Source organism: Haliaeetus leucocephalus, unplaced genomic scaffold (genome assembly GCF_000737465.1).
Source record: "Haliaeetus leucocephalus isolate CR32 unplaced genomic scaffold, Haliaeetus_leucocephalus-4.0 Scaffold0, whole genome shotgun sequence".
NCBI lineage: Eukaryota > Metazoa > Chordata > Aves > Accipitriformes > Accipitridae > Haliaeetus > Haliaeetus leucocephalus.
In genome coordinates, this window is record NW_010972436.1 from 23,135,105 (window position 1) to 23,150,334 (window position 15,230).

General features: G+C 38.9%; 1 protein-coding gene across 1 annotated transcript in view; it reads left to right on the forward strand.

The window, feature by feature from the left end:
• Window positions 1-14,838, forward strand: part of RHEB (Ras homolog enriched in brain) — a 42,747-nt gene extending 27,909 nt beyond the window's left edge. Inside the window, exons 6-10 of the mRNA XM_010563098.1 lie at window positions 2,341-2,423; window positions 6,668-6,724; window positions 6,825-6,872; window positions 7,412-7,493; window positions 14,322-14,838. Of these exons, the coding sequence (XP_010561400.1) occupies window positions 2,341-2,423; window positions 6,668-6,724; window positions 6,825-6,872; window positions 7,412-7,493; window positions 14,322-14,414 (363 nt within the window). The 3' untranslated portion in view covers window positions 14,415-14,838. The remainder of the gene's footprint in view (window positions 1-2,340; window positions 2,424-6,667; window positions 6,725-6,824; window positions 6,873-7,411; window positions 7,494-14,321) is intronic.
• Window positions 14,839-15,230: the final 392 nt, after the last annotated feature.

Here is a 15,230-nt window from a genome sequence, read left to right on the forward strand (position 1 = left end):
TTTTTTCAAACTGAGTAGTGTTAGACGATGTTGGTGGTGTAAAATACGCTGCCAGTACTTAAGACTTTAAAGCTTCAGGATGCTTGCTCATAGCTGGGAGACTATTCAGAAGGGTTGTAACCTTCTAGGTATGTTTATTGCTTTCTTTGAAGAGAGCTACGTGTTTTAAGAATAACCATGCTGTATTTATATGGTGTCAGCTTGTGGTGCTAATCAGCAACACTATATCCACTTACAATCTGTCAGAGGTGTCGGAAAGGATTAGAAACACAATACTGGCCACACGTTCTGGGTCAAGATTGTTTGATGGGGAATGTTCTGCAGAGGAGAGCAAGGTTGAGAGATGGGCAGGGTGAGAAGTGTGAGCAGCTCCATAGGTTTCACTTTGTGCCAATATGAGTGTGCTTGCCTTACATCTCCAGTTGTAGTGTAGTGATAAAAGTAAAATTTCTCTTTGAGGAAGAAAGGGCCTTCTGGGAGGGCAGTGTAACTTCACTGGTGACATACCTCTATTGCTGAGGTTTATTTTTAGGGTTGATTTAATGTTATACAGTATTGTAAAACCAAAACAACTTCTTTCCCAGCATGTGGTTATTTTCAGATTTGATTCTTCCTGTGAATGACTTGAACTTTGAGTTCTGACTCACAGGCTTAGAGGGGAGAGCTGATGTTGGGTTATTGAAGGTGTGGCTTGGACAGATTTCTAGTATGAAGTTTGTCTTGCTTGATGATCCATAGGGAGTCCTTATGTGTATACAGCATGGCAAGAATTATATTGTAGGTTTGTTACGTGCTTGAAAACTTGTCTATGACTTGAAAAGTTACAGCTACATTGTTTTATCACTTGGCAAAGCTCTTAACTTGACCCTCAAGTTCCAGGAAGCATAGCAGCTTTTCTTCCTTCCTCTAACAAGATAAAAATTAAGTAATGAATTAGAAACAGTTGAGGTTATGGCACTTACTTTTCTTGGTACTCCTCTTCTGTCCTGTGCCTCTTTATCTTTCATGGTTATCTATACAGCTTTGCGTAGTTTGGTTAAACAGGAGTCTTGGTACAGGATCACAGAAGAGGAGTGCAAAAGGAAATCTTACCCAACACCAAATTCCAGCTGGGGCAATCCTGAGAAATTCCAGGTAAAGTCAAACAACTACAGAGTTGCACTTTCACCTGTTTTACACGCAGACTAGCTCAGATCCCTTCTGTATTGACTTTGGGATTACATGGCCAACTGAAGTGGCAGTTTGGCATTTTAGTGAAGATGGGGGAGGGCTGCCCTCACTGTGTAGCAATAAAGGCAAATAAGGGCATCTTTTGTCAAGTGCTCTTCTTCAGACTATTTTGGCTGAATCTGTGAAGTTGATTTATAAAGGGTTTTTCCTCATTTACCAGCTGAGGAAGTTTGATTCCTTTTGGCTGTCTAGATTTAAGCTGCATGATTGCACTGCTCCATCTGTTCAGTCATGACAATATACAGAGAGGTTATGTGGTCTTAAGCTAAAATTAACATCTTGAGAAGCATAGGTTTAAGAATTTGAGAACTCGTACATTAAGAAGTGTGGCTCTTGTGAAAACGTAAATGTTTCTTGGGAATATGTATTAGAACAATTTAGATTTTTAACATGGGATTTGTACTATTTGTGTTGCGTTACCTGCAATATGTCAGTCTGTTTCATTTACCTATTTGGTCAGTTCCTTTTCTACAGGGGTAATAAGTTCCTGGTGTTTTGTTTGTTTCTTTTAATTAAACACTTGTCATATAATGTAAACTTCTAGTTGTCATAAAGCAACTAATAACTGTATTTCTTGCATCTGTAGTTGGTGAGCATTAGTTAGTTAGTAAGCCACAGTTAATTCACTTCCTAACAAATCCCTTAGGTAATTTAGATGTGATCAGTGTCACTTGAAATTACGAACTGGTAGATCCTGTCGTCAGCTGTTGAAATTAGGAATTTGAAATGTATCACCAGCAAGATAAGAAGCGTAATTGCTAATTAGTGGTAGGACAGAGTGGATGTTTTGTACTAATACAAACTGATAATTAAGCAGGATAAGAGGATTGGGAATAGCTTTAGCTGATCCATAGTCTTAGAGGGAATAAACCAAAAAAGCTGTGGATTAAATTTTAGAGTATACAGACTGGCTCAGCTTTCTCTTAATTTGGTAAAGATTCCACATCTGACATTATGATGAAAAAACTTAATTCTGAAAGTACTACCTATACAAAATGGCCCTGCACCTCACATCTTACGAATATGACCAACTTCTCTGGTAGTGACCTGCTAGCATCAAGTTCTGAACAGTGACAGTAAGTAATTTTAAATGCAATATTCCTTCTACAGGATGAATACTCCATATTTCCTCAGACGTACTCCATAGACATCAATGGCTACATTCTTGTTTATTCAGTCACGTCAATAAAAAGGTAATAAAATCTGTTGTGTTCTTCTGGTTCATATATTAACCAGATATATTCTGGGTTCACCTCCTGCCTCTGCTATACTTTCTTTACATGTGTTTAATTCATTTAATCTTTCTTTCCCTTAGAAGTATAATGGAAATTAAAATTAATGTTTTTTCAGAAATTTCCCCTCAGATCCAAATGTCACAGACACTTTGCAGATTAATATGCAGGGTACCGTGTAAGAAATGAGACAGTGCTGAACTACGTTGTTTGAGGTGTAAGTAAAAGTACGTAGAATGATTTCAGGAATAAGTAGACTTTATTGTTCTAGCATCAGATACAAAGGCATACTTAAATATGAACCTGAAGGGCACTGTACATTTATGTGAAGTACCCAATTAGTTGCTAGATCAGTCCCTCAGCCTTGTAGCTCACTGCTGTACTGAGATTTCTTTGACTTCTTGTCTTGGATTGTCCTGGTTAACCATGAGAAATTTTTATATAAATAGCAATATATGACTTTTGGCCTGTAGACTTACTTTTGACAAGCTGCAGCAAATAATCTTACCTGAAAATTTTCCCAGAGTATCTATTTTGTCCTTGCTGTTAGCTGCTCATTCTCACATGAGGACAGAGTCCATTGTAGCTGGAGTTAATTTACTTGCAGGACGCATCTCAGCCTTCTTCTAAGGCATTGTTATCTTCTGTCATTTTGTCTCTTTCTCTGGTCATCTTGCTTAGTTTAAATACTGGTCATTCTTGAATAGATCTTAATTTTCTAATATTGTATAGCGTCTTTGTTTTGACAGCCAAAATAGTCCTATTTTCTTAAATTTTTGTTTAAGTAAAATGATTAAGACCTTAGACCTTTCACTCTCATCAAGTAGAAGAGAAGTTGATGCTTCCTTTCTACTTGCAAGGAAGCTCCTCAGCTTTTTATGAGTGCTGAAGTGTTCCATGTCTTTTCCTCTGAACCGGACAAAACTGGTTGTCTCAAGTGTTCTTTAGTAGACCATAATAAAATACAGGCAAAACAACTTCCCTGTTAGCTCTTGTGTGCTTCTCCAAGAAAGGATACAGTCTGGTTATAAACTTCCATTGCTTGCAAGGTCTTTAATGTTGAACATGTTTTCACAGTCCTTCATTCTTGGTTTTCTTCTTTAGTTCTGAAGTAGCGAAGGGCAAGCACGTGTGTTCTGGAGGAAACGCAACAGATGTTAGGCTTTCATGTGTGTCTAGAGATACTAAGCTAACTTCAGTTCCTTCCGTTCCTTCCTTTCCATCAGAGGTTCAGTGTTGGTGCTAACTCACATGAAATAGGAGTTAGTATTCTCAGCCTTAAGTGGACAATGTTCATTGATAAGTAGTACTGTGAGGACAAAAATGTCTTTGACTAAAATCAACATAGACCAGTTGGAAGCTTCTACAGCTTGTGCTATTCCCTGGTTGGCAGCTAAAGGACATGATCTTTTTCAGCTACTCCAGTTGTTGCCTCAGGATGTCTTGAGCTTAGCAGCACAAATGAGGAAATGAAAATCTGTTTCCTGTGGTAGCATTCGATCAGTTAAAACAGAAACCAAATTATGGTGAAAATACTGACAGAACAAGATATGTTATGACTGTAGGTAGATAGTCTTCATCAGTATTTTAGTCTTGATCAATTTATTCCAAGTTTTTTTCGTTTCTTCCTTTAAATTTCAAAGTATCAATGATCCTGTTTTGTTCAATTCCTTATGTTCTGTATCAAGACAGTATTTAGGCAAGAGGAAAGATCTTCCACAGTACTGTGGTAGCTTAGATGACTTGCCCAGGCAATCAAATTACAGTCACCATCTGTCTTGACTTTGACAAAGTGTGTATATTGATCTGAGTATTGAACCAGCAGGGGTGAGAGCTTTGACAGCAAACTTAATAGAAATGCCCTTTTAAAATTATCATCTTCCCTGCTAACCTCCAGTGGGAAGTTTAAATGGGACTAGAGTAAAAGCTAATGCCCTACATTTTTCATATTCCCAGGCTCTCAGCAGCAAGGTTACTGGAAGGCTTTTGCTCTAGTTCAGCTTAATTAAATTCCAATTTTGTATCTTGCTAGGTTCCATGATGTGTAACACGTTTATCTGACAGCTAGTCAGGTTTTTTTTTGTTGTATTTCACACATTATGCTGTTTGCTGTAGCCCTATTTGCTTGACAGAACCGGAAAGAACCTCTTATGGTCTCCAAATCCCTCACTATTTTGCGACTTGATGTGATAATGCTCTCTTTGGATTGGTCGATATCTGTCTTATAGTGTGTCCCTGCTCCTTCTAGCCTTATTAATTTGAAAAGCTTTCTAGAACATTAAATTGATCTGGTCAAGCCAATTTCATTCCTGGCAGTTCTTAGCAACTTGTTTCTGTGTCAGAATTGTGTTTGAGTTTAAATAGCACTTCTCTTGATTTCCACCCTGATCTGTTGACAAAGATCAGTTGTTTATTTGTGCTATTTTTACTAAAAGTGGAGCTCGTGAACTATCCTAGGCAAGCAGATAGGTACACAGAATTGGGGAATGAAGAGTCCAAGTTGAAGAAGAACACTTTGCAGGATTGTGCCCTGGAACCTCAGGTGAGGACTCGCCAGAGCGCTGTGCCATGGCATGGTGTTTTTCGGGCTATGCTGGGAACAGCACACCTAATAGTGGAAAGGAAGCAGTGATTGTACTATGTTAGTGGTTTGGTTATCCTGTGGCTAGTATGCTAGATCTTTACTGTTGCTTCAGACTGAGAAACAGTTCTGTGGTCTGTAGCAGATTTTTTTCTATAGCATTTTTATTCTTCTTTCAGTTTGCAGGATCACCTGTGTACCAATGCCTCTTAACTTTGTCACAACCAACCTCCATTTGATTCTTTATTTTTTAAATAATTATAAGAATGAAAGTCCAAGACAAGTTCTCAAGACCAGAATTTCACTAATACCTTTTCAGCATAAGCTCATTGTAACCCTAAAGTCCTTTCACTGATTCCACATTTTTATGTAATCTGTAGTGTCGTACTTAAGTTACTAATAGTAAGTTGTGCCAGACTGTCACGCTTTTATTTGCAAAGAACTCATTTTCTTGATAGGATATACTAAAACTATTAGCTGAACATGGAGAAGTATTGTGTTCTACTCAGTTGCGAAAACTATTGGAAGTCAGACAAATTGATCTACTTGACAGAAAATCCTTCTTAAATATGGTAGCATTTATTGTTCCAGAAGTGAGAAGTTTTAATGATTCAGATAGCTTGAATAGTGTTTTTAGGCACCAGTTCTTTGAGAGCTCTGAGTTGGAAGTGTGTTTGAGTGCCACTCTGTTTTTAAGAGTTTCAATTCTAATTGAAATGCAGTGCAAGTGAAGACACTGCCTGTAGCTAATGACCTTGGAAGTTGGAGAAGTTTTGGTCACTTTTTTGTTGTCTAGTTGTGTGTCTTGTCTGTGAGCCTGTGTGCCTCTCTCAAAACAAATCTGAATTGTGTACTTCATGTACCAGCATTTTTTCCATAATGTAATTAGAGGAGCACAACATCTGCTCTTCAACCCTGTTTATAGCTTGTTCTCAAAAGTACTAGATGTCAAATGCAGTGGATTTTGTTAGTGAGGTTTTTGGCTTCTTAGTATTTCACAGTACTGCTTCTTACCTCCTGTCATCCAAACTTGACGTACATGGTAGCTGAACAGGCAACAAGTATTTGAATAACCAGTTTCGATACCATCTTGCAGATCAGTTTACTCACTTTCCATAGAAAATTAGAATTTAGGCTTCTTTTGGCTTTCACATAAATAAAACTAAAGAATTCTATATGAACTAAGTGTCCTTAAAAAAATAATGTATTCTTTCAAGATGGAGTGTGATTAACTAAATAATTTTTCTTTGAAACTGCTCTAATTTGATATGCTCATCCAGGATTGTTGGACTCCAGCAGTTAAATTTCTTACTGCAGATACAAACCAGATGAGAGGTGGGAGAGGCTTTTAGTGATTCTATGCTAGATGCGTTGGTCCTGGGTAATGTTATTTATTTCTGCAAATATCATAACTGGGGAGGCATAGGTTAGTCTTTGCTGCTTCTGGAACCATTTTGTCTGTTGTACACAAATCGGTAAGACTTTCAGCATCTTTGTAGTTCTGCCACTATACATAGAGTAAGTTTTAAACACAGCAACCTACATATGCATTTAATTGCTTGTGTATCGGGTATTAAGGATAAACATTGGAGTGCATGTGTGACTTCATCCCTTTATTTTGCAGTTTTGAAGTGATAAAAGTTATCCATGGCAAGTTATTGGATATGGTGGGAAAAGTCCAGTAAGTAGTGACACTTTCATCTCATTTCATTGCAGGCATGTTACTAGTACTTTGTTCAGTATACTGTAACTGTTCTGAAGTTCTGAACTTTCTTTCACAGAATACCCATTATGCTGGTTGGAAATAAAAAAGACCTGCATATGGAACGGTATGTGAACTCCAGTATGTGTGAAATGCAAGACAGCAGCCGGCATTCCTGTGGCTGCAAAGCGCTAGTTTTGTTCTTGGCTTTCTGTAACTAAAATCAAATTGTAGGTTAAAATAAGGTACTGGCAAAGTATTTGTGTCCAGAATGCGAACTAGGAGCCATGAACTTTTGTTCTAATGTTGACTTTTGCTATAAGGTTCCAGGGATGGTCATTTAACACTTCAGGTTTTTTTTTAAATAAGTAACAGAAGTGTATTTTTCACAACTGTAAAATACCAGATGATATTACAGATTATGAAAACAAAGCAATACTGTGGGACAACTGCTCTTCTGGGTCACATAGCAGTTTTACCTGGCCCAGTAGTGTATTTGACAACAGCCAAAAGCAAATGCTCTGGATCAGACTTCACAAAACATTCCTATTACATGCATTTATGTGCTTCAGTACTCTGAGGTCTTTCCTGATGTATCAAATTCCAATTCTTTTGCAAGTTATAAAGAAACATACTTTTTTTTTTTTCTTCTTCTTCTTTGTTCAGGGTGATCAGCTATGAAGAAGGGAAAGCTTTAGCAGAATCCTGGAATGCAGCTTTCTTGGAGTCTTCTGCTAAAGAAAATCAGGTAACGGATTTAAGATTCACTTCATTCGAATAGCAATGTAATGGAATGACTCATAGTTTCACTTAATAAAGGAAGCTAAAATATTTGCATGTATTCTACAGATATTTTGTGTGGATGGTTGGAAACAAAATGGCTGTCTACATTCAGGTTTATGTATACAAGTTTTTCCATGCAACTGTAAATGGAAGGAGGAAGTGAAGAACTGAAAGTTAAGCTTCACTGAACATAGCAGAACACTTACTGACAAACTAAAACTCGAATCCACGTGGTGGGTGGAACAGGGTCTGTGATCTGCTGCACTTACCTTAAATAGGGGGTCATTGTGTTGGCAGAGGAGTGAGTTGGTATAAAGGAACGAACCTCACGTTTTAAGGTGCTAGGCAATGTTCTGTCTCTCTAATGTGGGGAACAATTGTTTTGTGGGTCTATGGTGGGGGGTGGGGGGAACAAACAAAAATATTAAGAGTACAGCAGAGGCTGTCAGACACTATTGTGATACAGCTGTAGTGAAGATGCACAATCTGACGCAATATAACCTGCACACGTTTACACTTGTTGGTTTCCTATCACAGAAAGAAAGTGTTTAATTATATGTTAAATAACATCATATTCTTGGTTGCTCTAACTAACTTTCTTTTAAAATGCCTCCTAAATATGTTCTGGTATTTGAATTTGTTCCTGTGGCTGTTAATAATATTTTGTCATTGATTTGACACCTTATGTATCTAAGCTACAAGAGCCTCCTAGTTTGGGCTTGAAGTAATGGAAAACTGCTGCAGATTGGGGTGGGAGGTGTCTTTTTTTTCCTCTCTCTCTCTTTCTTTTTTTCCTTTCTATTTTTTTTTCCCTATAGGTCTCAACAGGGTCAAAGCTTTTGCTTTTTGAAAATACAGACATATGATAAGGTCAAAAGGACATTGTCAGGCTCGTTTTAAACAGATGAATCCTTATACAGAAGAAATGCTTACATTGTGTCATATTTAACCTAGCATACCGCATCCTTGGCCTCCTTGATAACATCAGCACAATCAAAAGGGCAATCCTATAGCTAGGACAGGACCTGTTTAAGCAGCCATTCTTTCTGTCTACTGTCCCCAAAAGCAAAACAGATAGCTTTTATCCCATGTCTGTTGTCAACAATTCTACAAGTTACTTGAGTAAAGTTGGATTTTCCCTGAAAGAAAAAATTGCATTTTTTTTCTCCAGATATGGAACAGTTGGAGTTAGTTTATCAGTACTTCTGTATCTGTCTAAGACTTGAATTAACCTTGTCAAAATTGGGCATGATGAAAGTATGAAATTTCTCAATATCTTCTCTGTACTGCTGGAAAGCTTCAAAGGCATACCCAGGGAGACTAAATTGACAGTCTAAAGAATAAACCAGTTAAAAGCATCTGATCCTCCCCCCCCCTCCCCCCCCTTTATTTTAAATGACTTAATACCTCTGGATTAGGCAAAGCTATTGCCTGTATTCTTTTTCTTTTGGCATATGTTTGCAATGTGTAACAGCGTAGCAATTGATATCTAGCAGAATATCCTACTGATAACTTTTCTGAGGTTTGTATTGTTCGTGGTTCAAGAAAAAAAAGTTGAGTATATTTATGCAAAGAAGCTGTGAGCTGTATATGATGCTTGGCATATCTTGCATATTAAATTGCTGCACTAACAAAGTCCCATTGACTGCCATGTATTTGTGCCTGTTCCTTAGTCTCAGGCTGTCTATACTAAGTTATGCTGCCAGCTGAAATTTTCGTATCAAACTTTGTAGGCTTCAGAGAAATCAGAATGGCAGTTGTATGTCAGATATTCAAAACTCTGTACAGTCCTGTACAAATACCATGAAAAATCAGAAGCTGTGTTCATTCTTGCTGTCAGAGGTGTTCTTACCAGGTCTTCATTTCAGTAGGATCCTTCAGAATAGTGATGGCAGGTTGCTGTAAAATCTTATCACTGGATTTAGACGCAGGTTGTTAGAAACAGGTGCTTGAACACAATTCTTCCTTCATGCCTCCTACATAATACACTTGGTAAATTAGTCTGGCTTCAGAAGGCCTCAGAAGTTTGGGAGATCATATGTCACTTCTGAGATGGGTGCTCACAGCATGTGACCATCTTTCAGGCTCTCTGGTGTGCTTCCTTTGGAGGTTTGGGATGTATGGAAGAAAGTGTGAAGGAGCCCAAAACTGGGACGGGTGTCTTAGTCTTCTTGCAAATGGTTGCAGAGGAATGCTCACCTCTGAAGAGGTGTAAGATTGAGCTTTGAGAGCGAAGTGTGGAGTCTGGAGCTGTGAGGTGCTAGGGGGAAACAGGAGATGCCAGGCATTGTAGCATCCCTTCTTATGAGTTAGACAGGAGCACTTTTGAGCTGATCTGGGGTTTTTTCCTCCAAATCCTAATTTGGCAGGATCAAAACAGACCTCTATCAACACAGGATATCTTCTCTTACTCCAAAACTGTCCCTGGTTTGGGGGGAGAGGGTTTATTTTGAACTTAGTAACAAGGCGTGTTGTCTTTCTCCTGGTACTGAACATTCACCTGATGTAAGCCAGCATTACTGGAAAGAGAAGTCTGTCGGCACTTTTTTGCTTGGAGGTTCATCCAAATCATCACCTGTACTGGCTTGGTACAGCAAATGTAACTTGCCTATGAAGATAAAGTCTAAACTCTTTCCAAAACTGCTTCAGATTCTGTTTGCTTTACAGAAAGCTAATTTGATGCTTAAAGGGATGAGCTGGACTGGATTGGGAATTTAGAGCTTAAGAACTTCAGCAGAGACATCAAACCTTCCTGACTAGGAGGAAGTCCGTTAATCCTTTATGTCTGAATCCTAGCCATCTCTATTTGGTAGGTGTGGAGCAAAAGTATGGCAATTTCTAGTATGCTGGTCTGAAATTGGTTTGCTATGTGATGTTCTTTGCAGCAGCAAGGAGTATGTCTACTTGCTAGATGGGTTAGACCAAACTCGATCAATCAGCGATGTGGTCTGTCCTTTGTAACACCTCTGTTTGCAAGGAACTGCTGAAACCAGAGAAGATACTCCTATAACAGGTTTTGATAGCAAAGGTCCTTTTCCCCCTACAAGGGGGTGGGAGACCATTGACTTCTCCCTGCTTTGGCCAAAAAAAAATCCTTTTGGAGCATCTGTGAGAGTCCTGGGAGCATGGCTGTACTCTATTGGGCAACTAAAATAGTTCTGTAGATTAAGTTCAGCAAACTAGACCTATTCTGCCAGGAGTTATCAAGAGATACCACATTCCAGAAATGGCATGACTTTGAATAGATGGAAAGCGATAGAGGCAAAGATCAAAGCTGTGGTAATGATAAATGGTAGCGGCTGGCAAGAGTTCTTAAGGTCAGATATATTTGAGGCTATGTATCAGCTCCTCCAGACAAGGGTGACCTGGTAGGACTTTTGGAGGAGCCTGCATATCAGCAACACATCAGTTATCAAGGGAAATCCCTGGGATTTGAGAAGGCAATTCTGAGACTTAATGGAAAAGACTTCTTTTAGATTACTGCTGGGCTGTTACTGTCATATCTTCTCAAGCTGCTTAATTATTACCAGATATGTTGAACTGCTTTGGCTAACTTCAGGAGCTTTGAGCCTTTCTTGTGGAATTCCCTGCTTTGTTTCACCTAAGCCATAGTATAGTGCTTCATCTTAATCCCAGTACAATAAAGCGGTAGCTGTTTGAAATACAACCAGAATCCAAATTGGTCTTAAACCCAGCTGAAGCTGGGAGCCAACTTTTACTGGAATTTAGGGAGTAACGAGCAGCCAAGTTGTATTCATCCAGCTACGCAAAATTCATTAGATAAATTTGTTTTAGAAGGGGCAAGGAAGTAGCAAAAAATCTACTTCTCACTCTCTTAGAAAGCAATTGCTTGGGCATTGCTTCTTTTTCAAGAGCAGCTTCATCTTCAAGCTCAGAAGAGGCAGTGCTCAGTAAATGCTTCAGAGTGGTTTGGGATCTTAGCCCTTCTCCAGGGGTCTGACATGTTTACCTGGGAAAGTGTGTTTGGCCTGGCAAAGGATGGAGGGAAAAACCTCTCTTCCTTTACCTGACTATTGTTCAAGTTCCTTTGCCCGGTTCTGTGCCAAGATAAACTAGTAGTATGAGCAGTTGAGAGTTTTGTCTTTGAAATAATAGAACAGTTGCATAGTAGAAAAATACAGCATACCAAAGGATGACTCCGGCGGCTGTGGGCCAGTTGAGCCTCTGGTGTCTCTTGCACGCTGCTAAGCTCTCTAGGCAGCATGTGTTGCCCAGGCTAACATCTATTTTGTTTCCTCAGGGAGAAAGGTAGAAGAAAGCCAGATGGCTTTCTGTAGGCTAGGTGTGACCCACATTCTGTAATTGGACCATATGGAGACAGAGGCATATAAAGTCTGGCTGTGTTCTTTATTCCTTGTCACACAACACAGCTTCCTGCATTGTTTAAAAGCTCATCCGAAAATTCTATAGGATATTTGGGCTGAATTACAAAATCCTGAGCGTTAACTGTAGGACAGTGATTAAACCTTCTTAGTGAATACATATTTTCTGTGAAATGAATTAACAAGCCCTGTGAACTCCTACATCTTAGTGTCTCAGGCAGCATGTTTTTGACAGAGAATTTATAGCTTCTTGGTTGACAGAATAAGTTGTGGAGGTTTTTTAATGGGTGCTTTGAAGCCAGGTTTATCAAGAACTTGTGCATTAAAATGAAACCATTGAAAATTTCAACTCTAAGTAAGGAAACATTGGTGCAGCATATTCGTAAATCAATATATCACCAAGTTTTGGTTAAGGGAAACTCTTCATTAGTGGAACCAGCTTGATAGCAACTGCAGTCCTGACCATGGTTCTCCTAAGTCTTAATTTGCCCAGGAAACATGTTGTATCATTACTGGACTAATGAGCCACTTCTGTCAGATTCTGTTGGGATTGCAGGGAAACTCCATTATACAGAGGAATACTCCATTTCCAGCTGATGAATAGTTCCAGAGATAGTACTGTGCACAAACAGTATAAATATGGAAAACTTTAAAATTCAGTCTGATCTTGTTAAGATTGCTTTAAGATAGTTGTGGGGCTACTTCAGTCAATGGGATTAATTTGGAAGTGTTCCAATTAAGAATTATACTTTGTGGAGGCGGAAAAACATCTGTCAGGTCAGAACACATAAATCACAGGGTGCTCTTCAGCCTGTTGATTAAAATCAACAAAACCCCCTTTTTATCATCTTTCATAATGTGACTGCTTTTATATAATGACTATACTTTCCTTAAGGAGCATATGCTTGAAATTCATGAAACGGATGGCTAGAGGTTAGATAAACTTAAAATGGCATGTCTGAGATCATCAGGAGACCATTTCCAAGTTGAAGATTCACATGCTGAAGTACTGATCATCTGGTGAATCTTCAGCTCAAAAGTACGTAGAGAAGAAAAACACTTCAGAATTGTCCTTGACTGCCTAGAAGTAATTTAAGAAGAATACATCTATACTACAATCTCAGATGCTGCATGTTGTAGTTTCTGCATATTGTGATGGAGGCTAGTGTACAGTTTTTAAACCCTTAAAACTGAGTGAATGCTGAAATACCAGAGTAACAGTGTAAGGTATTTACTACAGGTAGCATTCATGATGTTCTCCCAGATGCCTTACTCTCCCCGTCTTTCTGTGTCCTTAAAGACAAACAATCAAAACCCCACCAAAAACCTAACTACACTTAATCAATCAAATTCTTCTGTAAAATCTCCTGAACCACTTAAGTGGTCTGACATCCTTTCTTAGTGTCTGCTTCAGTTGCAGTTTCCCGTGAAAATAAGTTTGTCTTTCCATCCCAAGATTTTTAACTTGCACTCATTAGCACGTGTGTGTTTGGGGAAGTATCACCCTTCTGAGCTCACGCACTCTGTTTCCTCGCCTGGTGCTTCAGCAGGGAAGAGCCTTTTTCACCAGACTGCTTTATGCTCAGTGTGGAGGGAGGAGATTCGGTGTAGACCAAGCGGAGTTGATAGCAGAACAAGTGACCCCTACTCTGAGGGTACTTGCTGCCTTCCCTCTGAAGGAGTGAAGGGATCCATAGTGCATGTGTGGCTTGTGATTTTGCAGAGGGACTCTGTGTAATCCTGTATGCTCCATACAGTAAGCTAGAATGTATGAGCCTGACCATGTTAGCAATGGCTATCCTATAGTTCAAGCTGTTTAAAATACAAAGCCCCTTACTCTCAGAAGGACTTTATCAAAGGATATTGCTTAATATTAGGCAATGGCTAGTTTGGCTCATGTTTTCCCCTCGTGTTCTTGCACCGTGTCTTGCAACCTATAGGTAAGATGAGAAAATTAAGAATATTCAAGTAACCCTTATGCTGGGCTGTGAAAGTCAGTGTTTTGAGCTGAAAAATCTGCTGCCTTCTGTGCAAGTACTTGGAATCTTAAAGATTCCTTAAAGGAAATAAATTGGTTTATTCTCTGGAGCAGCACAGCATCAGAATCTTCAATGCTGTCAGTCACTCAGTGCAAGCTTACTATTTAAAATAAAACCGAATTATAGTTATTAGCTCTGTTGTGAGTATGGCTCAGTTTATACTTGCCCTTCCTGCAGTGATGGAGAAAATAGCTGAGGATTGCTGTGGAATAGGGGTTTACACTTTTCTTCCAAAAGGTTGTGTTCAAAACTGAAATTACCCTATTTTCCCTCTTTGATTTTGGAATAAGCATTGGATGTGCATTTGTCTGCTGGTGTAGCCGGTAAAACTGCTAACATCTTTTTAAAATTATTTTTTCAGGGAGTGGGCAGTTTCTCCTTACCTACTAATGCTGTATTCTCTCTTTACAGACTGCCGTTGATGTTTTTAAGAGGATAATTTTGGAGGCAGAAAAGATCGATGGGGCAGCTTCACAAGGGAAGTCTTCATGCTCAGTAATGTAATTCCACTGCAAAACCTGAAAACACTGGGAATACATTCTACCTGAAGAAGCAAAACTGCCCATTATCTTTAAGGATAAACTATGCTTCTTTTTTTTTTTATTTTTATTTTTTTTTCTTCTGTTAACCTGAAAGATAAACAGTTGGTTTGGAGCCTTTCCCTTCAGATTATGTTAAACTCTGACTCCTGTGCAAATGGCTTCACTTCCATTTTCAAATTTTAAGCAATCATATTTTCAATTTATATATTGTATTTCTTAATATTATGACCAAGAATTTTACTGGCATTAATTTTTCAGTGTAGTTTGTTGGTTAGAATAATCATCAAAATGATGCATATTGTTACACTACTATTAACTAGGCTTGGATATCAGTGTTTCTTTGTGTTAAATGTATACTTGTAAATAAAATAGCTGCAAACCTTAAATGCTCTGTTTATAACGTTTTGTTGATTATTCCGTATCAACTTTTTTTTTGTATGAAAAATGTTCACCTGCTGACCTTAAGAGGAGGCGTGAGATCCTTGAAGCCAGTGGATGGTTTGACTATTGCTCGGGAAGTTGTTTGCGAGTGATCCCAACCATTTTTTGCTGCTAGAACTCCCGGCTGGCCAAGTAGCTCAGCTGTGCTTTGTGCTCGTTCGTGGGAAGGAGACACAAGTGAAGTGACACCTTTGATTTGGAGGGGAAGGTTTGGGTTTTCAGTCAGACAACCTGCACTGTATTTTTCCTCTGTAACCTGTTAAAGAGTTGTGGAGTAAAGGGTGCGCAGATCTGTCCCAAGTAAGGGGCCAGCATACACCTGTGCTACAGACTGTTC